This window comes from Electrona antarctica, assembly GCF_951216825.1.
Source record: "Electrona antarctica genome assembly, chromosome: 21".
NCBI lineage: Eukaryota > Metazoa > Chordata > Actinopteri > Myctophiformes > Myctophidae > Electrona > Electrona antarctica.
Genome location: NC_136802.1, coordinates 11675978 through 11703888, shown reverse-complemented (window position 1 = coordinate 11703888; position 27911 = coordinate 11675978). Strand labels below are relative to the sequence as shown.

The 27911-nt window shown below is 42.2% G+C and overlaps 1 protein-coding gene across 10 annotated transcripts in view; it reads left to right on the top strand.

The window, feature by feature from the left end:
• LOC306914187 (receptor-type tyrosine-protein phosphatase delta) overlaps positions 1–22620 on the top strand; it is a 306809-nt gene extending 284189 nt beyond the window's left edge. For all 10 annotated transcript variants that reach the window (XM_079491139.1, XM_079491143.1, XM_079491138.1 and 7 more), the window contains 7 exons: positions 9200–9485; positions 13492–13670; positions 14405–14531; positions 15042–15167; positions 16854–17008; positions 18087–18222; positions 18977–22620. In XM_079491139.1, coding sequence (XP_079347265.1) covers positions 9200–9485; positions 13492–13670; positions 14405–14531; positions 15042–15167; positions 16854–17008; positions 18087–18222; positions 18977–19045 — 1078 coding nt within the window. In that variant the 3' untranslated portion in view covers positions 19046–22620. The remainder of the gene's footprint in view (positions 1–9199; positions 9486–13491; positions 13671–14404; positions 14532–15041; positions 15168–16853; positions 17009–18086; positions 18223–18976) is intronic.
• Positions 22621–27911: the final 5291 nt, after the last annotated feature.

The window sequence follows — 27911 nt, the reverse complement described above, 5'->3', positions numbered from 1 at the left end:
CTGGTACAGTACTGCATGCAGACACACCTATTAAGGTCCTGACAGTGATGGTGGATAGCCTAACCTTCCGTATCATGATGTATTTCAGAGTTAAACAGGACAGACTGTACTGTAACACTGGACGGAACGTTGTGAAATGGGCAAAGCAAACATGGACAACTGCAAAATTGATTGATGGGTTGATGTCACGATATCATTGGTTGAAATTGGATAGTTCAAGCCTACATAAGCGCAGATCTCAAGAATACAAAGAGGCATTTTTCCATTTACCTCAACTTAAATTATGATGCATGGCATAGTAATACTGAAACATCGTGTTGGGCCTGTTTATAAACCCCGAACAAACAGATGTACTGATTGTGTTTAAGTCCCTTTTTATTGTTCTGTCAAGGGCCTGTGTCTACTTTCTGTCCACGCGATAATAAATCAGAATAATAAATCTGATTCATGCTGGTAATAGATCTAGAAGGAAGGAGGATAGGAGGAAGGAAAAACAAAAAGTGAGATGGAGTAAAAACAAAACAAAAAAAAAACAGTGACTATATCCCTGGCTTTCCTCCTGTGAGCCAAAGGGAGTCATCCGGCTGGCTTTCATGGCTGTTACTTTAGATCTGAAGGTGTTTGTGACACAACTGAGCGCGACGATTACTGGTGTCACTGCCCTTGGCACAAACTTTCAGCATCTCTTCCCACACACTAAACACGCAGACGTTGCACAGGCCCTGTCGTCCTTCCCCTCCTCGCCACAGCACCGACATGTCGCGCATCAATGGTCCCACAACTCCTCGGCTTATCCCCGGGGTTATTGCAGCTGAAATACATAAAGCAGCGACTTCACACTCCTCAAGCGAACACAAACGGACCAGACTCCCAGTAGTGAGAGAGCACAGAGATAGGAGGAGGCACACAGACTTCTGACTCCTCTCAACTTGGGAGGACTTCAGAGGATCAGCGAAAAAAAAAAAAAAGGGAGACCTCCAGACCAAAGAAATGAAAAAAAATGAGGGAGGGTGTGAAAATGAAGAGATAGCAAGTGTACTAGATACAAACTTTGTGTCAGAAAACTGACAAAAATTGACGTGGCGGCGGGGGGATTACCAAAGAATTAGAATTGCCACATGCTGATGTTAATTAGAGCTAGTTGCCGAATCAGTTCAAATTGAAAACCCTGGACTTTTTTTTATTTTTATTTTTAGGATGAAGCAGAATATGGGAATTAGTGTCACTCTGAAGACAGGGCCTTTATAATTCCTCTGGCCCCCTATCAGATTCAAGCATGGCTGTACAGCCATGCTTCTAACCTGATTTATACATGGAATGTGCATCGTGCCGCGCACCGAAAATAGACGCTTTTCAAGCTCAGAACGGGTCGTGTGAGACCTGTATCTGAACGTGTAGATCAGCTATTTGTGGTGCACGACACTGGGGCGCAACATCTTATATATGGTTAGTAAAAATGCATACGAAATACATACGAAACATACAAGTACATACGAAACAACATTTGAATAGAGAAGGCGTTTTGTGCCGTTTTCTCAGAGCAAGGATCTGAGCCCCTGTTCCTTGGCAGAGACGTTTTCTTCTCTTTTTTTCCTCTTTGTTATATAGATTTCCACCGCAGCTGCAGCAGCAATGGAATTCATTAAACGGGAGACAGCCCGGAAATTTCCCCTATCTTTGTTTTGCTGAGAGTGTTGTTTGTACACACGCAAACAAGTCTAAATAAAACTCTACAAGGGCAGAAGGGGGGGGGGGGGTGGATTTGTGTAGCATGTAATTAACTGGACGGCACACTTTCCTGAGCCGCTGATTAATTATTTTGGTCTGGGTGTCGTCCACAGGAAGGACAAGTGCAACCAGACCATGGCCGTTTACCATGTAATTGTTGAATTTACATGTATAGTATGTCAGAGAGAATGGATCCTTGTAACAAACATAACAGATCAAACAAGCAGTCGTGCAGTCGTACGTGTGCACGTGTGCGGGCACGACGTGTGCGTGTGTGTACTTATATTTCTGAGGTCAGACTGTTCCCACAAGTATGGTATTATTTGAAAAATAGACATTGTGAGGAGAATTGTGATCTTGTAGATCTGTTATTTTTTGGCTTTAGGGTTACAAATAGCACAACCCCCGACCTGAAAATGCCATTAATTATTTTGCTGCCATCTACGAACATATCTAAAAAAAAAGATCTATGGGATTTTCACATCCAGGCTCCATGTATCTCCATTAAAAGCAGGATATTCAAAGCCCTGTATCTCTAAAGCTTCGAGCGCTGTCCATGGTGAGCCGTCGCGCATCCGATGATCGGATTTCATTCGTGACTTTGTCTCGCATCGCTCCGGACATGTAACCGTTTCCGACGAGAGTTAAGGGCTATGCGCTAATGCTAACGATCACTGCTCAACAACAACAGCCCCCACCTCCCTGATAACCCGGACATGAAACAGAGGCTCGTAGAATGGGAGTCAACGGCTGGTCACATGTTAGCTGTGCTTATGCTACCACCTAGCGGGCAGACAAAGAGTTAAAGGGATAGTTCACCCCCAACTGACCCCATGGACACTTCTTGTCGCATTCCTAAGCCAATAATCTGATGACCAGCTCCCTATAGTATACTAGGGTACACACACACACAACACACACACACACACACACACACACACACACACACACACACACACACACACACACACACACACACACACACACACACACGTGTGTGTGTGAATTCAAGTCTCTATGGGGTGAGTAATCCATAGAAAATAGATAGTAGCAGTTGAGGCATGTGTCCTCTTAGATACGCTCAGCAGCAGTTCTGTGCAATTTACTCACAGACGCTTGTTCATGTATCGGTGCCGTCATCGTTGCCTTTGGCGTACTTCAAATAAGACTGGGATTGTGCACGTGACACACACACACACACACACACACACACACACACACGCGCGCACACACGCGCAGTCATTTCATCTGTAATGGCCCTCCGGAGTCGAGGGAAGCAGAATTAATTTGACGTGGTCGGACAGAAAGTGGGCCCCGCGTCTCGAGCGGCTATTGATTTTGATGCTTTGTTGTCACTCCCGCAAGACAGAGACCCCAATTTATACAGAACGTTAAGAGAGTGCATGTTACCAACAGGACAGTGGAGAGGTGTCCACCTATGCTGTACTGTAGCCATCAGTGGCAGGTTTCCTCCGTGTTGACCATATTCACTCAGTGGTCATTTCACTCTTGCGTCATACTGGGCCATTTTGCTCCAACGTCATCCACAGTGGGCTGGGATTTCCCAAGTATTATTTGACCACTTAAGCAGCCTATACTTGGTCGTACCACGAAGGCCAAAATAGCCGATCTACAAGTTCACAATGCGTTGCGATGCAAGCTTGAAAATATTGAAAACACCAGGGTTTATGTGGTTACGGGCAAAATGGCCGCCGTGCAAACCTGGTTGTTTTGTCATTCTCAGTAATATGGAGGATTTTAACAAACCCCTGAATGTTCTACAGTCCCATGGCGTCCATTTAAGTGAAATAATAAGTGGTTAACTTGGTTTTGGAGCAGAAGCAACTGTCATTACCTGGCGAGAACACATGCTCACCTCATGTACATTTTGTCTGATTTTCCCAGCCTTCCTAATGAAGCACAGAGGGCTTTGGATTTTATACAGCCAGTGGTTAACGAAGAGAAATGATTTCCCTATAGCTTTTCCTCAGTGGTAATGCAGCCATAAGATTATCTTGTCAAATGACGAACAAATTTGCCCTAAAAGATATGAGTTTTATTGGTATCCAGAGAGAGCTGCAGTCTGGCTAACTGACGCCAAAAAAAACAGTTTTTCTAAACTGGGCAAAGGGACTTTCTCATAGAAGCACATCTGCATTTGTGTTTTAACAAGCAGATCATTTTATGTTGCGCGTGCTATAAAAAAAATATTAAATCATAAAACCGGCTTTGGAAGTTGGCCAACACTGAATTCCTTCCCATAGAAGCACCGTGGGGGTGGGTGGGGGGGGGGGCTGTTAATAAAATGTATCCATGTCTTCCATGTTTTAGAGCTCACTCTCTCCTGATCGTTACATGCTGTTAACAGTTAATTGAATAAATTAATCAGTGTAAGTGATTATAAAAAAGAATCAACTTTAATAAAACAATCAATTTATTTGCATTCCTCTTTTTTTAGATGGTAAAAAAATAGCCGATCTACTATGCAATGCTGTTCTTGTGCAACATCATTGCACAGTGAAGTATTCAATATGGCTTACGTAGTTAATCAGACTAAAAAAACTAGTAATTTCTTTTATGTTGATTTGTTTTTGTGCACTTCTTGATTATTCAATTATTTATTCCAGGGGGTCAACAGAAAGAAAATGTATGTATGTACATACAATGTGATACAATGTGTGTATCCACTCTATTTTATCCCTAAACAGGTGATCTACAAGCTCACAATGCATTGCATGCGTTGCATGAGTTGCAATGCGACACATTATGAGCTCGTAGAATCTGCTATTTAAAAGAAATCTTGACAAAAGAAGCAATTGACTACAAGTCGCAGAGTGTTTGGTTGTATTGGATACAGGGGTAACCCAGGCGTTCAAAAAGTTAAAAAGGTCATGATTGAATGTCACATTGCATGTGACTTTTCTGTGACCTGTGTCTCCCATGGTTCCAATGTATTTATTTCACATGATATGAATAATTTTATACCCTTACACTGTAAAGACACTAAGACAGTGAGCCATATCATCCCTAATCTGGGCATGGCATAATGCACAAAACTAATACAGAGCGCGTCCATTTTTGCTATGTTTATTTGACATACTGTACACCCAAGTATATAATGTTTAACTAGTTAAGACTGCAAATGCCATGGGATTTTCTAAGTGGCCGATAGCCAATCCTCAATGTTGTGACTGAGCTTGTAGATTCGCTATTTACACTATTTATCCACGCCACGGTTTAACGACACACTTCTCAATTTCTACATTAATCGAAAACTTCCCTAATGTGTGCAGCTGTGTGCTTTGTTTTCAAACTACTTCAACATAGACAGTAAAATACTGTCTATCTAAAGATGGATACATGGAAGGCCATGCCGTTACCATTCATCGCCACCAGGGGGCGCCAAAAGGCCCAGACCGCCACCATATATCTTTTATTTTATTTTATATATTTTTATTTTTTTCAAAAAAAAAAAGTCTAAAAAAAAAAACTTTTCTTTTTACTCCTTGGCGCTCCAGGACATCATGAAAAAGAAGTTAAATAAGTCCTTGGCGACCATTGAGTTAATAGACTCTTTGTGAGGGTTTATGTGGGCTTTTACCTCCGGCCTTTGCTTTGACATGGAACACCATTGTGTTTTGTTGAGGATTAACCAATGTTTTGGTTTGACAGATATCAAAATCAAATAAAAGGCAATTTTCCATTTCCGTGGCTTAGATCTGCCCAGTGCCAACGAGACTAATAGAAGTAGAGCACTAATTATTGACCGTGTTGTCCGTAGAAATGACATGGAAAATTACATTCTATTGACTTCATTAATAGCTTTGCACAGACTTGGGTGAATTTTAGGCACACATTTTGGCAGTTTGGGAGTGTGTGTTTTTAATGGGCGAGGCAGTGAAACTGCAGTGACTTGACAGGATGGCTGACAGCCATAGATTTGGTAACAATACATATGTAATTGCTTTTACTGCTGTTTGGGCTTTATCTTCTCTAGGCCCATTGCAGCTGTATTTTTACACAGTACATTCTCTCTCTCTCTCTCTCTCTCTCTCTGGGGCCCTTATTTCCCCAAACTTTGACAAAACATGTTAGCCTGACACTTAATGTCTGTCTGCGTCCAAAGCAGCTGGCTGCGGATGGCTGAAGCAGCGGTGTCAGGTCATTAACGTATCTCATCCCTTCAACTGCCAAATGTACAGTCCCATCGCTGGCTTTCTCTCTCTCTCTCTCTCTCTTTTCTCCCTCCCTCCTCTCTCGGTCTTCCTTTCTCACTCCCAATCTCCCCTTCCCCCCCCTTTGCACAGCCTCTCTCTCTCGCTTGTCGATAACAGACGAGACGAGACAACTGGCTGTGTCACGCTCTCCGTTCCCCAGCCCCCCGGCCGCTGCATAACACACAGCTCCACCCTTCCTCATCCTCTCCTTCCTCCATCTCTCTGGCTTGGTGCTGTCATTCTTGTCACTTGCTCTCTCGCAGGTCATCACTCTCCCACGTTCAGGACCGGACTGTAAAACAGTTACGGATTGGAAACAGCTGAGGCTGAGAGAGAGAGAGAGAGAGACGGATTCCATTTCCACCTCCCAAAGGCCTGTGGTGTTCCCAGACCTGGAAGTGATTCATTGACCAAATATTCCTGAGTAGAGCCCCTCGACCCTTGCCCGATTCCGATTTTGTCGTAGACCGCAAATCTTGAAATATATATTTTAAACGCTTAGATTCAACTTAAATAGTTTAACGTCTCTATTTTAGAATATTTAACTTAGTGTTAAAAAGTTGAAAATAAACACACACACACACACACACACACGCTCACAAATATTTGAAAATGTAGGAAATGTTTTGACGATAATGTCACATCTAAAAGGGTGCGCCAGGTTGAAAGTGGTTACAGATCGGGACAGATCAGCTGCATAGTTGCCGATACTGATGTCGTCAAAGTCAAATTATGACCAATATACGTATCAATCCGGCTCTATTCCTTAGACCAGTGGTTCCCAAACTTTGTCATGTCAAGGACCCCCAAATTGACACTAATTAGGCCGCGGACCCCCATTTAAAAAGATATGCCGCAGCCAGGGACCGCCCATAAGAGAAGGTTTTTTACAGCTCTAGCAGTGATTCTCAACCTGTTGAATTTCAAGGGACCCCCCAGTTTGACATGCATATTAGTCTACAGACCCCCATTTAATGGCATTTCTACCTCTGGGGCCCCAATGTATATTGTAAAATCAAAGCTAATTTAACTCTGAGTTACAGACCCATGGGGTCGATTTAGTTCCTAACTATGATTTAGCTGGGGACCCCCTGGAACTGCGTCAAGGACCCCTGGGGGTCCCCGGACCCCACTTTGGGAACCACTGCCTTAGACGTTTTCACGCGAGTGTTTTGCACCCACCTCAACGTCTTGACTCTTTCACACGTGCACAAGCTGCTCGCACACAGAGACGTGCGGAAACTCGCACATGCAGGACGGATAAGACACACGCAAACATGCGCTCTCAAGCGGCAACATCATTTCTCTAGAGCTGCGAGAAAGTGTCTAATGTCAGAAGAAGTGGGGGAAAAGACGCTGACGTCAGCCATTTTGAAAGTGATCATAAGATAATTTGTTAAAGCCAATGACTTCCCGTATACAGTCTTTATTCCATTCGTAGTGCAGTTCCACTGCACCATGGCACATTAGCCAGACTTAGCCCCTGGGAGATTCACTCTACTCCAACCCCATACCCAACCCCCCCCCCCCCTCCCACACGCACACCGCTACCACCCCAACCCCTTTCTCAGAACAAATGAAAAACAACTGCTCCGTCAGAAGGAGGAGGTTGGAGTGTGTCGCTCACACCTCGTAGGCATGTTGGCTTAATGGATTGAATAACCTATTTACATTAGAGCGCCGAGCGCAAGCTAGGCCTCATCCTGTCAGTGCACTGCCGCCGGAGTACTGAAATGGGGGGACTTAACGCTGCCGCGTCTCTGCACACTTAATAAAGCACTGTGGGAACGGAACTCGTATGCCGCGGCACTTTCGGAGAACGTGTGGCGTGATGGCCGTCGAGAGTCCCGACATTTTTCGGTAGTCTTACATCTGGACACGTTTACGCAACATGGGTCAAATTAATCGGACCTCATCAGAGACCCAACAAAAAAGCCTCACTCTTATTTCAGACTAGTTTCTGCATTTTCTTTTCTTTTTCCTTTTTTTCCTTTCACTTTCACTACAATTTACATTTAAAGCACTAATGTGAAAATGTGCCATGGAGAGTCTTAATGCCTTTCAGTGGCTCCTCTAAAGCCATTATACGTTTTAGTGCACTGTGCTAATCTAACTGCATTAATTGAAGTCAGCTGCTCTTCTCAGAAGTCGCTCGACACATTTACCGGGGGCCCTCGTATGCCGCGCTTTCAATACCGTGCGCGTGTCGCGCGTATGCATGTGTGTATGCGCGTGTGAGCATGTGTGTGCGTGCGTGCGGGCGGGCACACAGCCGTTTTAGTGGGAGCCTTTCAAAGCTTTGAGATAAAGGTTAAATGGTGCTGCCGAGCGGGTGATTAGCTGTGATGGGTTGGAGAGCGCAGGTGGGGTGCGGAGAGGAGAGAGAGGAGATTTGATGGCAGCGCCAGCAGGGAGCTCACCACATGGCACCGACCGCCATGCCTTTCACCTCCACTCAGCGTGCCCACTTCAGATTTGAGTATGCGCTCAAAGAACAACGGTTACATCCACCTGTGGCAAGCCTGGCAGAGACGGGTGCTCACCTATTGGCATTCGCCGTCGCCACTGGCATTAGCGAGCATGCTTTCTCTGGCAGCGCTCACTGTGCTGCCTGACGTGGCATTTGGTCAACAGGGCCGCAGGAGCAAAGGTTAGGGATTAGGATGGAAGCAAGAACATGTTATATCAATGACTCTGACACAGACGATGACAAATGGCTAATTCATAATGGTGCTCGCCAAAAATAACAGATTATATTATAACGGCATCAGTTTCTCTGTTCTTTTTGTTGAGTGGTGCAGATGTATGAATTGGATAGGATCCAGCTTTTTTGCAGCGATGCACAATGAGTGCTGATAATCCATGTCCAGATCTGACAAAAGAAAGACCGTCGTTTAAAAATATGTGCAAGCCCTAGATGACCTCAGGCATGTGTTGGCATTCAGAGCGGTTTTTGTTTATTTAGAAAGAAGAGTGATTTGCAACCCCAGGGTCCTGGGCTGGAAGCCACACAGCCCGAGACCCATAACAGAAATGTAGGGTCTCCCCCGTGCAAGATCCAAACTTTGTGAGCTTATACAGTACATACATTCTGTCAGTCAGGTTATTAGATTGGGCCCATTACCCAACAATGGTTCCCAACCCATTGTTTGATAAACGTTGCCGGAAAATAATGTAATTCTTCTACCCCCACCCCCCCACCCCCCACACCTCCTCCTTCCTCCAACTTCGACGTGTCCGCTGGGCGATGGCAGCGCCGGCGTGGGCCGCACGGGCTGCTTCATCGTGATCGACGCCATGCTGGAGCGCATCAAGCACGAGAAGACCGTGGACATCTACGGCCATGTGACGCTGATGCGCGCGCAGCGCAACTACATGGTGCAGACGGAGGACCAGTACGTGTTCATCCACGACGCGCTCCAGGAAGCCGTCAACTGCGGCACCACCGAAGTGCCGGCCAGGAACCTCTACGCCTACATCCAGAAGCTGACGCAGATCGAGGGCGGCGAGAACGTCACCGGCATGGAGCTGGAGTTCAAGGTATTCTTCTGACTACGCATGCGCCACGTTCTACAATGAGCCAATAGGCCAGTCGTTTTTCATAACAAGGCCTATTATTGTCTCCACCAGGCCGAAGGCATGGGGAGAGAGTATGTTTTGCACTCCGTCCGTCCGTCCGTGTGTCCGTGTGTCCGTCCGTGTGTCCGTCCGTCCGTCCGTCCGTCTGTCTGTGTACATCTTTCTTTTTCTTTACAAAATCTTTTTATTTCCGTTTTATAACAGTATGGGTGTCAAGTCACAGGTTCATAGAAAAAATTAAAATAAAATATCAGCTTTTAGTATCAGTGACTGAGGTAAACAAACGTAGCCTACTGTATGAATCAGAGATCGTGGGCAGACATATTAAATGAAAAGACTGTTATTGTGCAAAACATGCCCCTTCAAGACAAAAGAAAAACATTTTCTCCCCAATTTAGTATAGACAATTCCCAATTCCCCAGCCTCTCTACAAGTACTCCATCTCTGCTAACCCCCACAATCAGTCATTGGGAGGGTGAAGAAAGCCTCGGGTCTCCTCCGATACCCGGGCCATCAAGCCCCGTCTGTGTACATCTAATCTCCGGCACTGTTAACCCGGTCGATGCCAAAACAATTTTGTGTTCTGCATTTGAGCCACGGACCACCATTTGATGACATTTAGCCTCTCAGACACAAAACTAAAGAATAATGGTAAGCTGTGTTGTTTTCACCCCATGAAGCAATGGCGGATTCGGACATGCCCCAAAATTCCCGTATGTGTGTCTCAAAGAATAATGCAGCCAGCAGGAGGTCAGGAAAGACTGACTACACTTACTGTCATGAAGTATGAGCAGTGGTGGAAAAAGTACTCGCATGTTTTACTTACTGTAAGTAAAAGTATCAATACAGCAATGTAGAAATACTCTAAATCTACAAAGTGACTAGTGGAGTAAAAGTACAATATTTGCATCTGAGATGTAGTGTAGTAGGAGTTAAAGTATCTAGAACATTTTAAATTACTTCAAATTAATTTGTACAGTACTTAAAGGGGCATTCCACTCATTTTCAACATTTAACTATGTCATTAATATACCATAGAGCTGTGGTGTGGAAATAATAAAAAAGTCCCCCCATTGTGTGTTTCCTAGAACTGTAATTATGAAAAAAAAACACATCTTGATGACATCATCAAGATGTGTTTCACCATGTTAATGATTTTTTTCAGACCTCTAGTTCTAGGAAACACAGAATGGGGGGACTTTTTTATTATTTCCAGCTATATTAATGACATAGGATGTTTTTGGCACACATGACATCGTCAACAACAGACTATAAAAATGAAGCATTACTCTAAATAAGGAGAACTTTCATAGTGGCCCCCATTTTGTTTTACCTCTATAAATTCTGGTTGGAATTTAATTGACCCCACATGATTATACTTTCTTTTTTTTTAGAAGCTGGAAAAATGTTATGTGACCAATTAGGGTGCAAAAACAGACAAAGTGGTAAACACATTAGGACGAGAACTTCGCATGCCATTAAAATTATGCACACAAAGTATTCTGCCCTACAAAGCCAGAGTGCAGTAACTAACTACGCTCAAGGTGAAACTGAGATAATTGGCCAGCCAAATGGGTTATAGTACACAAGTGATATTACTTTAATTGTGCATGCATTCATGACGTAATTCTCATGCCCAAAATTCTGAATGGCTAATTAGACCATTAGACCAAAAAGAAATGTAGTTACTGCTCCCTGCCTTGGTTTTGAGTTAGGTTTTGTAGTTACTACACATTTTTGTAATGCTAAAACAAAACAAATTTTAATTCTGAAACTTTGTCACAAGATAAAACCGACACCCAAGGAGTTCATTTTTAGTTATAATAACTCAGTTTCGACCAAAGAAATGTATAACTGCATGCAACTACTGGCTTTGTAGGGCAGTATTCTACTGGAAAGGAAACCAGTACTGCCATGGTTATTTAAAAAAACAAGGACATGTCATTGTGAGCTCCCAGTCACAGTCTTTTATGTCCACATCCATCTGGTTGCATGTGAAATTTTACTGGGGCAATTTTTCCCCTATATTATGAATTTTACAGGGCAGCAGGGTATTATTTCACAGGCATCCTGGCCAAACGCCCTCTCCCTGAGTCACGTCTAGGCCCCGGTGTCATTGATTGGCCAATCGTACAGTACCACTCCTGGACACTCTTCCAGTTCCCATTAGGGCCAACGAGACACTGTGGGGCCTGCGGTTTCCAGCTGATTCCAGTTACTTGTCCTGCCTTTGTATCCCGACATGGGATAAATCCCCCCCCGCCCCCCGTTCTGGTTTTCCACTTCCCCACGCTCCCCCTTTTATTTCGGCATAAAAGGGGGCTGAATTTACAGCAGAGCGCCAAACACAGGTTTCCCCCCCCCCCCCCCCATGCCCCGGATTGTTGCCAGAGGCCGTTTAGCAGCATGCTGTGCATTTACAATGAGAGGCTCCTCCAAGCCTCCTGCAGTCCATGCTGCTGCAGCGTGCATGCGTGGCCCATTGCCTTGCCTGTCACGCACCTTCTCCCTTGGCTCCGTGATGGATGCTGATATCACTAAGAGATGATAAACAGGCCAGATTACATTGCACTCCTGTCCACTCTGGGCTCATATCATCATCACCCATGTGATTGTATGAGCAGTAACAATAATCCTCGTGGCTCCTTGTGCTTTGTACTCCCGTGGAATATCTAAGTACGACATGATGCACCATAAGCATGGTATGATGTAAAGCACTGCATGGTTCCCATGGAAAGTGAAGAAAAAGGCTGCACACTCATTGCCACGATGCTGAAAATGTATTTGTAAAGATGAAACCAACGTTTCGACCTGTAAGGTCTTCTTCAGGGAAGGGAAGCACTGTGTTCCCAAACAGTGGGTCGGGACCCATTTGTTTATCGCGAACACATTTACATTTACTTTTTGTTTCCTACATTTAGTTTCGAATTACCAATATTTGAAAACATAAACATGAAACATTTGTCATGAATTCAAAACAAATTAAATGATTTTATTAAAGAATTTCATGAAGGAAAAAAATCCATAAATTAGAAAACAACTGTTTAAGAACTAGTGCAAATAGCAGATCTACAAGCTCACAACATGGAAAAATAGCTCATCTGTAGATCTGCTATTTAAAATTTTCACTAGTTTGGATCTGGGGCAAATGTCTAATTTCTCTTTTGGGTCTCAAGCTAAAAAGTTGGGAACCACTGATTTAAAGGAGTAGTATACGGTTAGGGCTTCATGGTTACGGCTGATTAATACGGATTATTTTCCTCAATACTGTAAACGTGATTGTTTATCAGAATTATTGCTAATTTAAAAAAAAAAAATTGGTGGAAAATGTTATGATATTCTTATTGTCTTTGTTGTCCATTGTGCTTATTGCCGCCATATCTTTGACCAAATGTCATGTATTGGTCTCTTGTGGTTGTGTTATTTATGTCAGTGAGCTTTATGGGTGGGGAAATGGCTTGTATATTGCAGTGGTTCTCACTATACACAAATTGTGAAAATCAATATTTTGAACTCGCGTCTTCTCTTATCACAACATCTTTTCAGATGGGGGGGCCGCGATCAAATGCATGAATTAGGCTTTGAGGCTTAAAGTTTGAGAACCACTTCTGGTTATCTTGTCTAATCATGGTGAGGAGACGAGGACAAGGTGCAACAGCTAACCAAATAATGTTACGATGAATTGCAGATGATGATTATTCTCAATTAATCATGCAGCCCATGAGTTTAGCATAGTTTTCTCCTCTGTGTATGGATTGCTTGGCAGGTAAACACTCATAATCCCGCGCGGGTCGTTTGACTCGTTTTCCACTTCCATGTAGCATGTGTTTATCAACCGGGGGCTTTCATCTTTGATTTCGCTCAATCTAACTTCCTGTTAATGTCAAAAAACGCACAGGGGAAATGCAAATGCTTAACTCTCTCTCTCTCTTTCTCTCCCGCGCTTTCTTCCCCGTCTGCCCTGCAGCGTTTAGCCAACACTAAAGCCCATACGTCGCGTTTCATCAGTGCCAATCTCCCCTGCAACAAGTTCAAGAACCGCCTTGTCAACATAATGCCATATGAGTCCACACGAGTGTGTCTTCAGCCCATTCGAGGAGTAGAGGGCTCCGACTACATCAATGCCAGTTTCATTGATGGATATAGGTAAGCACCAGTTCATCTATGCCAGTTTCATTGATGGATATAGGTAAGCACCAGTTCATCTATGTCATCAAATTGAAGAATGCATGTGCCTGTCTGCCTGTCATAATTTCACGCCCCTCCGTATCAAAGTATTGGACAGTATTTAGATGTTGATATTAATTTTGTATTCATCTTTAGGGCCCCAAATCACACCTTAGAAAGCACGAATGTCTATTTCAAACATAGTGTTTTTTGACTGAGTCATATTTTGACGGCAGTAACTTCCTGTCATAATTTCGTATTAAATTAATAATTTTGTATTAATCTTTAGGGCCCCAAATCATACCCTTGATTCTAGGGCCTAGAAAGCACAAGTGTCTATTTCAAACACAAAGTGTTTTTGACTGGGGAGACTGAGTCATATTTTGACAGCAATAAGTGCCTCCCCCCCCCCCCATCAGTGAACACGTGTACCAACACGTACCATCACTTCAGGACCTCATCAGACTCTAAAATGACTCACCGTAATTCAGTACCAGAGAGCTGGAAAAACTAGACTATACATTTAATCCAAAGCATAGTCAGCGAATATGTAATAGATAACAACTATTGCTGTATTTGACTTTAGAAAAGAAAGGTCTCTTTCACCTTAATTTCCTTCATCTGGAAAAAAAGTGGGGAAAAAGTTGAAATGCATTTTTTTGATCTTATCCACATCTCTGTGTGTTACTTATTACTGTTTCTCGCTCCTGCAGGCAACAGAAAGCCTACATCGCCACACAGGGACCACTGGCAGAGACCACAGAGGACTTTTGGAGGATGCTCTGGGAGCACAACTCTACCATTGTGGTCATGCTCACTAAGCTAAGAGAAATGGGCAGGGTACGTCCATGCTCCGTCCGCTCTCCTTAACCTTTTGTTTAGGCACAACTGACGTACTGTAGGCCCCACAACGTCGCTGTCGGGTGGAAACCTTGTACTATTCTGTCCAGAACTAACCCTAACCAGGAAAAAGACTGATCTACAAACTTGTAGATCGGCTATTTTTGCTCCTTTTGTGTGACACTGGAGCGTGGTGTATAGATGTATGTAAAAACCTAAAGAGATGAAATAATTGGGAGATTGAAGGTGTCTGCCCGACAGCGACGATATTAAAGCCAAAATGGTACAAGAACAGAGGGACTGCATTTAGCAACACGTAACCGTCGAGCAGCAAAACGGTCTTCCAGATAGTTACCAGAGCGGTAACTCTTAAATGTTGTGAATGAGATTAAATGGTTTCTGGGAATGGAGACAATGCCGCTAGTGTTCTGAAGGGGAACGTTGTGCCTCACTGGTGGCGTTTTGCTTTGTACTGTGATTCACTTTGGGTTTTTTTTCACCCGCCTCTAGGAAAAATGCCACCAGTACTGGCCAGCAGAGAGGTCGGCCAGATACCAGTACTTTGTGGTGGACCCCATGGCCGAGTACAACATGCCTCAGTATATCTTGAGAGAGTTCAAAGTGACTGATGCCAGGGTAAGCACACAACTCTTACGGCTGCTTTTCCACTACGAAGTGTAACCCAGAACCTTCTACAACCTGAAACCTTCCAGAATCTGTTCTGTGATGTTTTGTTTTTTTGTCTTTGTTTATGTTGCCATTATAACTCGAACTACCCTTGAAGGACCTACAAACTCACCAAATTGCGTCACATTTGAAATGATACATTTTGAGTTATTAGTAGTTACCTCCTGAGCAGAGGCCAAATTAGGTTCTGAGAACTTTATCTGAAACCGAGCCATGGCATATGGAAACAAATGCAGAACCCGTGAAATACGTTTCGCTGCATGGAAAGGTATGCTTAGTTCTTGTAGTCGAAAAAAGCCATTAGTCAGTTTGACACATCCATCCTCTTTTGCCTGATTCATGTGTGGTGTGGTGCCTTCATTGAAAATAGCATTGATACAAACTCACAAGTTGCAGTGCGCTTTTGTACATTAGCTCTTCTATTTCCAGTGCATGCCACCAGTGTGCAACTAAGTATAAAAACATATTTTTTGAAGTTGTGCTTGAGTTACTGGGAGTCCAGTTAATTGATTGCATTCCAGGCTACAGCGCCAAGAAAAGAAGGCGGTTTGAGTGACAGGGTAGACCGAGCCTGGTTGGCGAGTGCTGTCTGACCAGATTCCGCCGTTCAACCGGTCCAGCTGGCAGCATTTCTAATTATTTGTTTATACCAAACTACGTGTTTGTATTTAATAAACAAATACACATTTGAATAAATATACAAGTCGCAGGAGTTATGACACCTGTCAGTGTGCGAAAAACAAACGCTGAGCGGCAAGCAAGCACATCATGGCTGCCAAGAGTTTTTAATTCCATCAAAGGCTCACAGATAAACAGCGCGAGCTTCCTTCCTTTGTAGTGCACGTTACACTGGATCCTCAGTGGGATTGCTTTCCTTATCGAGGGGATACAATATCACTTAAGTATTGCATACCCACAAAAGACGACTCTCCAAGCACCCTGCCGACTGCAGCACATCAAAGGAATTAGCGGCTTTTAGTGTCGACGGTTAATATTATCCAGGTGTAGTTACAGGTATCTAAAGTAACAGAGCCTCTTTCGTCGATGCATGAAAGCCGAGCCACGTTTAGGGCCTCGTCGTTCTTTGAAGATGGCTATCTGAGACTGTAAAAGCCTGCGTCAATTTAACACTGATATGGGTTAGGCTGTCCTGGATGCAATGACAATTTAAATGGCCATACTTGTTTCACTTTATAATTAATAATTGATACATTATTTAAGTAATTGCTTTAGCTATATTAAGTAACATTTTTGTGTGAATAAATTTTTATTCTGTCTTATGAGTAATACAATATACCAAATATATACAATTGGGGTGATTGTATTTGGTCTCAATTTAGATGCTATGTCTCGTTTGACATGATCCTATTTCTGGTTTGACATGACTTTTGACCTGACATCAAAATTCTACTTCTCCCCTGAGCAAGCAGGCAGGCTTTATTAGCTCAGTGGTTAAAAAAAAATTGAAAAAAGTTCAGCACTTGCGCAGGGGACCCGGGGGCTCGAATCTGGGGTAGAAAAGTAAAGTTACCCGTTTTGACACACTGTATCCTTTCCAATATTCTCGCATGATGTTCCATTTCGAAAGAGCGTGATCTGTACATTCCTCTCTCCCCATGTCCCGTCCCCTTCCAGGATGGACAGTCACGGACGGTCAGGCAGTTTCAGTTCACGGACTGGCCTGAGCAAGGAGTGCCAAAATCGGGGGAGGGCTTCATCGATTTCATTGGACAAGTGCATAAAACAAAAGAGCAGTTTGGCCAAGATGGCCCTATTTCAGTCCACTGTAGGTAAGATCTGAAAAACCATGTCGTCTGCAGGAATTTAATCCACTAGAACATGGTATATCGTGATAGAAAATGTGTTACAGTATATGCAGTACTGTAGCCCAAGCTCACCCATTTCTGTAGGTTACTGTAGTTTTCTTTCTGATATAACAGCAATCTATTAACCACATGAAGCCTAGTGTATTCCTATATTCTAATGTTTCTTCTGGCCAAACATTTTTTTATCAAAAAAATGTACAAATAGCCTATAGTCGTTCTACATGCTTGTGAATCGACTGCTTTTGCTATTTGACGAACAACAAAAAACAGTATACTGTTTGTCTGTCGGGCATACATGGGCAACTGGCGGCCCACAGATTAATATCCGAATGCTGATATATTATTTTATCAGTTTTAATTGTCTTTTTTATATCCAATTTTATTTGTATTTAAGTTCATAAAGTTAACATAAAGGTCTAACTAAATTAATTTGAAATTAAATAAAAATGTTTACTTTTCAGGATTCCAATTCCAAAATAGCAAAACATTATTTAGGATTTCCAATTCAAATATAGAATAAATACCAGATCTACAAGCACACATTTTGAGCTTGTGGATCGGCTATTTTTTGCTACTTTTGTGTGACATAGCACGACGAAGAAGTATGGCATTCATTTACCAAAATACGGAGATATGAGGTTTCTGCCCGACAGTATGCAATGTACATCAAAGTTGCACACGCCTGCTGTAGGGTTAAGTGGTTACACCCAGTTCAATATGCCACAGTGTCTATTAACCCATTTAGGCCTGACCTCCAGTTTTCTGAAATAAATATTTTCACGATTTTTCAAAAATAGCAGACCTACAAGCTCGTAGCGCGCCACTCGGTGGCGCGCTATGAGCTTGTAGATCTGCTATTTTTCAATAGCTAAATTATTACAATGTTTAAAACACCAAAAAGGGCTCCCGCCCAAAATGGGTTAACTACCACATAACAGAACAAATAGAAACAGCAGAACCAAATAAAACCATAACGGAAAAATGTTTGTTTGGCTGGTAAACTTGACCTTGACCTCCTCTGTTGTGTGTTTCTCTCCTATAGCGCGGGCGTCGGTAGAACTGGAGTCTTCATCACTCTCAGCATTGTCTTGGAGCGAATGAGATACGAGGGAGTAGTGGACATATTTCAGACGGTGAAGATGCTCCGGACGCAGAGACCAGCCATGGTACAGACAGAGGTGAGACGTTGAGGTTGTTCTCCGTTTCCCCCCGCCGGGTCGACCCACGAGAGCACATCGCTGCTGGAACGCTGCGCCGCACCACTGCAGTACTAGCCCTGTGCATGGTGTCTGCCACCACGCTGCCAACAAGATAGAACATTTTATCCAGTGAAGGGACCGGTGTGGATCCACCCATCTTCCCCAGCCAAACAGATTAACTAAAGCAAGCCTGTGTTGAACCCTATGATTAATTCAGTAGCTGAACTAATATGTAGCACGCTGGTCTCAGTGCTGCAGCCTCAGCTCAATTTCACAACCATACCACAAGTTTGTCCCTCACCTAGCCAAATCCGCTCATATTATATCATATTTTCTGTCTTTCTGAATCGTTGTTTATGAGGTATGCTGCTTTGTTAACTTTAAAGTGTCGATATAACTGTGATAAAGTATATCTTTTGGGATCAATACACAAGGTAGGTATAATTGCATTCAAGTTGGTCTTTGAAAAGGCTGGAAGTAGCCTCCTTTTTCTTTGCTGCTATACACGTCTTCCTAGCTTATTTGTTTGTTGTTTTTGTTTTTAAATCTAATTTCAGAGCAAGGTTAATTGCATAGTAGATTTAACAGAGAAGAAGGGATGGTGGGGAAAGGTTAGTGATAGCAACACTCAACGGATAGGGAAATGAAAAGACTGATGCAGGGGAGGCAAACACTAGACTACAAACACTAGAGGCAAACTGAACTAAAGTTATCTTTCTTACTCTCTTTTCAGGATCAATATCAGTTCTGTTACAGAGCCGGCCTGGAGTACTTGGGGAGCTTTGATCACTATGCAACGTAGAAGACCTTGTATCGGAGGAGGAAAAGCAGAGGGCCCTTTTGGAAAGAAAAAAACAAAACAAAAAATGAACCCCAGTGAGCCTCTCTTCTGAGCCATAAATTCCTGCTTGAGAAAGTACTTCTTAACTCCTAGCTAACAGCTCATTTAAGTGTTGGATGTGCGACATGACATGTCAATAAAAAGATTAAAAAAAATAAACCAATGCAGACGATTCCAGAAGGACCAAGTGTTTCCAAATCCCCAATAAAAAGCCTCGCGGTGACAGAGGACGTGAGGGAATCCTGACTGTTGAAGCATCACACAGGATCTTTTGTTGTTGTTGTTTTTGTTTTTTTGTTCTTTTTTTCTGTTGCTTCAAGGATTCATTTTTGGGGACTCGTGAAACTGAATGGGAAAACCAATAGAACATGAACAACGTTAAAACATTAATGACATCGACAAGTTAAGGCATCAAACGATTATGGCGCGTTAACGAGAGGCAATGGAGGCACGCGGAACGGCTGAGCGAAAAGAAAACAAACTCGATCCACATTGTAAAGAAACTATTTCTGTTCCACGACCGACTGCACACACACTCAAGACAACCTAACCGGAAAGAAGAAGACTACACCATGGACGCAGGACAGACCTAAAGTAATAATGAATACATAAATAAAATACCCCTTTTCTTGTCACAATGTTCATCATCTACATTTTGGGAGAGGACAAAAGCTAAATGATATATGAAATGAAATAAAAACAAAAAACTATCGATTTAGTTTTTTAGTACTTTATTATACAGCTAATATGTGCTTTTTTTTTAACTGTGTGACTTTACTTTTTTTTTTTTTTTTTTACACATGCTTATCACTCGACAAAAGTGATAGGAAAAGGTATTTGCGTAATTGTTCACTTTCTTCTGAGTTGTCTGGGGTTTTTTAAGCTGTAGAACTGTTCTGATGTATGCGCTATCTTGCTGAGAAACGCTTTTTTCCCCTCCTTTGTTTTATTTTTATGTTTTGATGCACTTAACTGTGCTGTCTGGTATTCACACTACCAACGATTAATTCTGTTAACAGGGTTTGTCTCGTCCCTTTGTATTTCTAAACAAACTTTTGTCCATAATCACATACATGAGAACTTAACTACTCCCATGAGATAAAACTGGGGCTTTGTGGAATCAACAGGGATGAGCAAAGTATAAAGTTGCTGCTAGCGATTATCTTAGAACTCCATGTTATGATGATGGTAAGACAGCTTCTGATGAATTGGATAGGATATAAATATGTATAATTCAAATTCTCAAATATATATTATGAAACATCCAATAAACAAAAAGATACATTATAACAGGCTATAAATATGAATAAAGTACATAATTTATTGATATAAATGATATATATATATATATGTATATATATATATACATATAGAGAGAGAGAGATAAAATATGGATTGTATATGAAAGTTTCCACAACGAGATTTCTGTACTATGGGGGAAATGGAAGAGATTTTTTTTCCACTGGAATGCACATCAGTAGAACAAAATCATATTCTGATTCAGTGCATCTTTTCTTGTGCAATAAATAGGTGTATTATAGATAGGGTTTGTATGTGGATACTTTGTTCAGTCGTCATTGGTCCCTGCGTCCGTGCGGTGCTGCATGGGGTGGGGATGTCGGGCGTCACTCGGAGCATCACCGGCGCTTTTCTAGGTGTAACGCCACCAAGGTGCACCGTTCCATACCAATAGGGCAAGGTACAAAGACGTCTCTTTCTCATGGTTCATTACAGCGTTCGGTGGTATGACATGATTTTATTTTTTATTTTATTTTTTCATTTTGCATTTAGAGTGCCTTATATTTATGCCTGTTTTTTATAACGTTTCATTTACCATGTCAAATGTATCCCTCGAGGCATTTAGTACACGTATACTACATGTAGCCGTAGCCTAGTTTGTGTCATTTATCTTTTATTATACATTTGTCATGTAATACAAGATTATATATGCAAATATGATACATTTCAGAGCTCCTGTTTTTTTTCTTTTTTTTTCGTGGCCTTATTGTGGCTGAGTGAATTAGAATTAGAACGACTCATGATTCACTGACCTCTGTGGAAAACAACACGTGGAGCATCAAAGAACAAGCGGTACACAGGTTTTCCCTGAAAATTTAAAATGTTCATGTACAGAAATTAGCAGAATAATGCCACCTTAAACCATATGACTTTTAAGGGGGGTCAGAGCAACACTCAGGTCTTTGATACAGATATGTATTTGGCCCAGAGTAAAGCAAATGAACATGTACTAACTGTTGCTATACGGTCAGGTTTCCCAACAAAGTACTAATCCGTATTTACCGTCAAAGTTGACCAATTTGGCCGTCAGACAGAGACCACGCACAGCATTTAAAGTGTTCCTTCATGCCTTAGGTTTGAAACTAGGGACTTAAATGTGTGTAACAACAGAACAGAGCACATGTAGAAGAGTTCAGACAGCAAGAGGACACAATGGTTCTGTTATCCTGACAATCCTAAAAAACAGCGTGTCATGTCAGACTCATGGCATTGTACGATTAGAGACTGGGGGCTTAGTTCAGTTGTGTGTCAGGCTTTCCTTTGGGCAACGTAACAGCTTTTCATTTGTCATTCCCATCTCTGGCTTCGTGGATGTGCATTCCAGATGTGCTTTCTTTCCCTTGTTAACTCAAGCAGCTGTCTTTTTTTTGCCAAATGATTTACTGATTACTTTTTGTCCATAACATTGAGATATGAAAGTGCTATTATTTAACATCCAGTGCTAAAAGTCATGCATTTAGTTAAGTAGTCTGTACGTCAAGAATATTATTTTCTCATTTCTGTCTTTTTTTTTTTTTTTTTTACTTTTTTTTTCTTATGCATGGTGAAACATTGCAGAATGGCCGAGGCTGGCCTGGTAGGAAGATTTGCACTTTCTATATCTTTGTACTATGCACTGCCCTATTGATTCTAAACCCAATAATATTACTTGAACCCATCTGTAAGAATCTCCTTCAACGTTCACTTTGTGTGTATGTAAATAACACCCAAAAGAAAAATAAATCAAAAAAGGTATTGACTCTTAAAAAAAAAAAGAAAATACACAAAAAAAGAAAAAAAAAAGAAGAAGAAGTTTGTGGATAAAAGAGCATCCATTCGGATGCCATGGTTACTCCAACAGACGACTTGAGAAAATCTGTCCCCCAAACCCATCTGTTCTCGTGGCTTTGCCATTCAAGCTTGGAGTGTCATTAACAGAAATAAACGTTGTGTTCTCTGCTCTCTATCTATCTCTCGTCTGGATGCATAGACTGAAAATCAATTAATGAAATTGTACAAAAAAAAGGCTTGTTAAAAAGAAATCATACAATTACCTCTGATTAGTTGTAAGCGTAAACTGTTAATTTTATTTTTGTTTGTTTGATATGTTTTTATTTCTGAATGAAAGGAGTGCTTTTTATTTTCTTACTTAGGTTACATTGGTGGCGAAAGAAGTCTGTATGAACAACCAGTTCTTTGCTGACACAAGTTCCATTTGTTATAAATGAATTCTATTAAAAAATGTCAGTGTTATGCACCGCGGTCTCACTTGTTTCCCTCCATCTCACATTGAGTCGAAAAAGATGAATGAGGCCATTTTACCCCCTACTGGTCCTGGTCAGAAATATCCATAGTTATCTTGTCCCACCACATTTCAGTAGATTTCAATTGCTCTATTTAATTCTGTCATGGCATCAGATAGGACTGGAAAATGGTGGCAAAAGTTTATGATTTTCGATGTTGATAGAAGGTGCTGGGTTTTGAATTTCAATTGTGTATATAACCTCTGTGCATTCTCTGTTTTTTTTGTTTTTAGTTTTTTCACTCCAATCCATTCATATTTTCTTCAAACTGCCTACCTGTGGAATATGGAAAAGCACTGTCTGGCAAGTAGATACCTAGTTTTATGTTAAATCTGGAGTGTCTGCTTGTTTGGAGGTTTTACATTCCCTATAATAATTCATTGCAACAGTAGTCTTCACCCCTGCTACCCACTCCCCTTCGTCCTCCTACCCTAAGAAATTAAGAATACATTGTAAGAAGCCAACTCTTCTGACACACTTAAAGGAAAATATAAAGTTGTTCAACACAGTATTGCCAACAAGTATTACAATGGACATTATGCACACGGCTGCCATTTTGCCAGCAAGGTGCTAACTAGGTGCAACTTCCCATAGACAGCCCATTCATCCAAACAGAAAAGTCCTATCTAATTGTATTAAATAACGTCAAACTCACCAACATTGCAGCTGTACGGAAAGCTTGAATTAATTATGCTCTTTCTATCTGCAATGTGTGTTTAATAAAAATCCACTGTAGACATGTTATGAGCTACTCCCGTCAAGAAATTCCTTGCAGATGATTGTTTTCTAAGTGCTGGAGTTTGGAAGTGCTCGCTGACTATCACTCAACAGCCCATGCATACCACCTGTTCTGAATTTGCTAATGCAGGAGGCAGCAGGAGGTTGCTTTACTGATAACGAGTGCTTCCAAACTCTGACGCTTAGAAAAATAATCATCTGCAAGGAATTTCTTGACAGGAAGTAGCTCATAACATGTCTACGGTGGATTTTTATGAAACAAACACTTTGCAGATAGTAAGACGATAATTAAAGCTTTTCGTACAGCTGCGATGTGGGGAGTTTGACATTATTTATACAATTAGAAAGGACTTTTCTGCTCGGGTGACTGGGCTGTCTATGGGAAGTTGCACCTAGTTAGCACCTTGCTGGCAAGATGGCAGCCCTGTGCATATCGTCAATGGAAGTCTGCAAGGCATTATGGTATATGACTTGACAGTGGTTCTCAAAGTGGGGTCCAGCCCCAGGTTTCCTTGAGGGGGTTCCAAGTGGACCTTTACAGGTCTGTAAGTGTACAAATGGAACCAAATGAACCCTTTGGTTCCATTTGTACACTCAAGAGTTATGGGTGTCCTTGAAAATAAAATGTTTGAGAACCACTAGCACTAGCATGTCTGAGAGGTCATTTTGACCGTTTTTTTTAGATTTTGAAGTTGATTATCTTTGCCCATGAAGCTTTCAGAAGGTTCCCCTTCCATGACCATCATCATCCATCACCTGCTACTTGTGTCTGATTTTACTTCAGACAGTGCTAGTCCATGAAAAGCCACCCAATGGCCAAAGAATGTTCATGCTAGAATATTTCAAAATGGGATAGCAGTGAGTCTAGCCCTGGGCTTAATGGTACAGTAGTTACAAGTGGTGGAGGTGGAAGAACGTGTGGTATCTGAACTTACAGAGACTTAACCAACAACTGGAGATCTCAAGTGAAAGAAAGGTCTCAGACCGACCGACACCCATGTGACAACAGCTGAAAGTCACTCAGGTCTACTGAATGTAAATACACGTACACATTTTGTCCAAGAATTATCGGTTCCCATCTATTATACAATTGAAAAGGTGTGCCCAAAACGCTGTTCCCAACCCAGGAACAAAAGCCACCAGCTACTACGTCACTCCAAGAGTGTCTGACACACTGCAACACACACTGCAATAACCCACTAAACACACTAACACGTCACAGACTTACCCTCCGCGTCGATCCACGCCTATCTCCTCATGTCGCGCAGCACGCCCACACTGAACACCATCCGCGTAAAAATTGTCATCGCACTGCCACTACAGCCGGCTCCCGTCCAGACTCACAAACAACATCAATATCAAGAATAAACACAAACACGCCACAAGCACCGACACCCCCGCCTAATTTGTTGCCACGTCTATGACAACAAGCACAGAAACAATGCCATTCAACACGCTACTTACACACACTACCACTCGCTTACAATACGCGGACCTGGCAACACTACATCCCCTCTCCCATTTGCTCAAAGCCAACCACGTGACCCACGAGAGCTTTTATGTTTCTGCAACACCGGAAGTTACACGCTACACACACACACATTAGAAGAACAACACGAACACAACACTACACACACACACACACACACACGGGCCACTGTTGCCAGGTCTATCAAAACAGGCCCAGAAACAAGCAAACAGACCCAGAAACAAAGCCTTTCACCACGCTACTTACACACACTACAACTCGCTTACAATTCACGACCCTGGCAACATTGTTCCCCGTCTTCCACAACACACACAGTCCCACACAGACACACACACACTGATTCGGACTTGGATGGACAGCGGCGCGATTACATAAATACACCGTTTAATTCATGCAAACACGACAATTGCACCACCAGTTTCATTAATGTAAACACGACAATTGCGCGACCCGTTTAATTCATGGAAACATGACAACTGCGACGCACCGAGGCGCATGGATTCTGTGTGTGTGTGCGTGCGGGGTGACTCTGAATTGGAGTGTTTATGTCAGTCAGCGATGCGATCCGTTGTTATTCAGCCAGGAAAACAATCTAAACATTATATACTAACGTCAGCATCGGGCAGATTAACACACACAAGCGTTATTAGTTGAGTTTTCTTATTGAAGTGCCTCTGAATTGTAACGGTGTGTTTATGTCAGTCAGCGATGCGATCCGTACCAGCACCATATGCACGGACTGGAGAGAGGCGAAGTGTTTCTCTCCCTTCGGCTCATGTAGCCCTCATTGTAACTACAAATATTGTTCCCGAACAAACAATGTGGGGTCACTGCAATCCGCAATCCAAAATAATGTAGCCCTACTATAATGCAGTCAAGGTCCCCCAAAAAATATACTACAGTATGTTCTGCTCCATTCTCTACAGCTTTTGGTTTCCAAAAACAGTAATTTATTGTAAGCAAACAAAAACAGTAAACAGCAGTTTCATGTCTGCTTATTTTCATTTACATTAATTTCCTTTGATGTGAAAATACAACAAATAATAATAATACCCATCCGTTACTACATGTCAAGGGCACAATACTGGAGTGGAGTCTGTCAAATCCCGCTATTTCCTTCTTCCCATTGCGCTGCCCACGGAACTAGGATTCGCCGCCCAAAGGGCGGCGAAATTCTAGTATATTACAAACGCATCACTGCATGCCTGGCTGACATCTCAGTGGATGTCTTCTCACCACCTCAAGGTGAACCCAGACAAATGAGACAATGCAAGACTGAGCAACTCTTCTTCCCAGCTAAGTTCTGCCCCATGCAGGAGCTAACTATTTCAATATAGACAACGCCTTGCCTTTGGTTCCAACAGCCAAGAACCTTGGTCAGCTAAAGCTCATATTACAGCGGTCACTCGATCCTGTAGGTTTACACTCTATAACATGCAACGAATCAGACCCTTCCTCACCCAGGAGTCAGTCCAGCTCCTTATCCAGACATCCCTCTTATCAAAATTTGACTATTGTAACTCCCTCCTTACTGGCCTACCTGCATGCACACTTAAGTATCTCCAATTGATCCAAAATTCCGCAGCTCGCCTTGTCTTCAACCAGCCAAAATTCGCTCCCGGTCGCCGCCAACACAGAGTACAAAACTTGAATGCTAGCCACCTCTTCAGACTCCATCTTAGCCCGTAGCACTTGCCGTAGCACTTGCCCTAGCCTCGATGACCTTACAGGTGCATGCATAGGCTCAACTTATATGTAACATAGATAGCATTGTAGACATAGCACTCTATAGTGTATACACATAGTTTCATTATAGATATTCCACTGTTAGGTTCTTACCTTACGTATGATTCATGATGATTTTTGTATGTAGTCTATTTGATGTATTACCATGTTTTTTTGTTCTTGGTTACTGTAAATCGCTCTGGATTAAAGGTGTAGTGAAATGAAAAATACGTTTTTCACACTTTTAGACCATATCCGTGGTCATCATATGGGCATACCTAACAATGGATGCCAAAAAAACGAGAAAATTCTCATTTTTGTGTGTTTTTATATCAAACGTCCATAAAAATATATTTTTTTATTACTTCCTGAAAACAAAAACGTGCTGCGTGATGACGTGTCGAGGCCAACATCGATAAAAGCCAATAAAAATGAAGCTCACCCGTTTAATTCCCCATATCTCCGCATCCGTCCAGCACAGGCTGCACAGCTGCTACTGATTACAAACATCTTCCGTTTTTATTCCCATTCAAGATAACATCCAGGGAGTGTATTACTCGGTTTCAACTTAATCATCACGCTAAAAAATGTAAATAAGCCACATAAGAGTAAACTGGTAAAGCTGGACGACTATCTGATTTGTAAACAAACATCCACACGCTGTCCTGCGTAGCATAGCAGCAGCATAGCTACGGCCCCTAGCTACCGTCCCATCCCCTGAAGGGATGCGACGCTCTGATTGGTTCAGAAACTTCATAGCGGTGTTTCAACTTGAAACTTCACAATAAATGTCCACCATTTCCGTTTCACTACACCTTTAAGTGCCTAAATTGTAAATTGTGGAGTTGAACTTTTCGAACAGCTTTGGGTTAACTCTTGGGCATGTCTGTAATTTCAGTAGGCTATGGGATAATCTATGGAGGTGAGTGTCACAAAAACATATGACCAAATCTAATGGCCATCCTTTCCTGTTCACTCTGCAGCACAAAATAAGCTTGATTACTCTCATACAGCAGCAAGAAGACCATGAGGGGCTTCCCACCAGCAATTTTGTTTGTCTGATGTATGACTATACAAGCACTTGAACGCACGGCACGTTGGGCTTTCCACTCTTTAGCTGGGTACTAATCGCTTAAAATTGTGAAGACTTTACATCAGAGTAAAATTAGTAGTTGGCCTAAAGGTTTTGTTGTCTACAATACATGTTGCTGGAATGGGGATGTTTGAGTGTGGATGTAGGCCTACAGTATACATGATTATTGCTTCCATGTTCCTCTTAGATTATTTTAGCCCT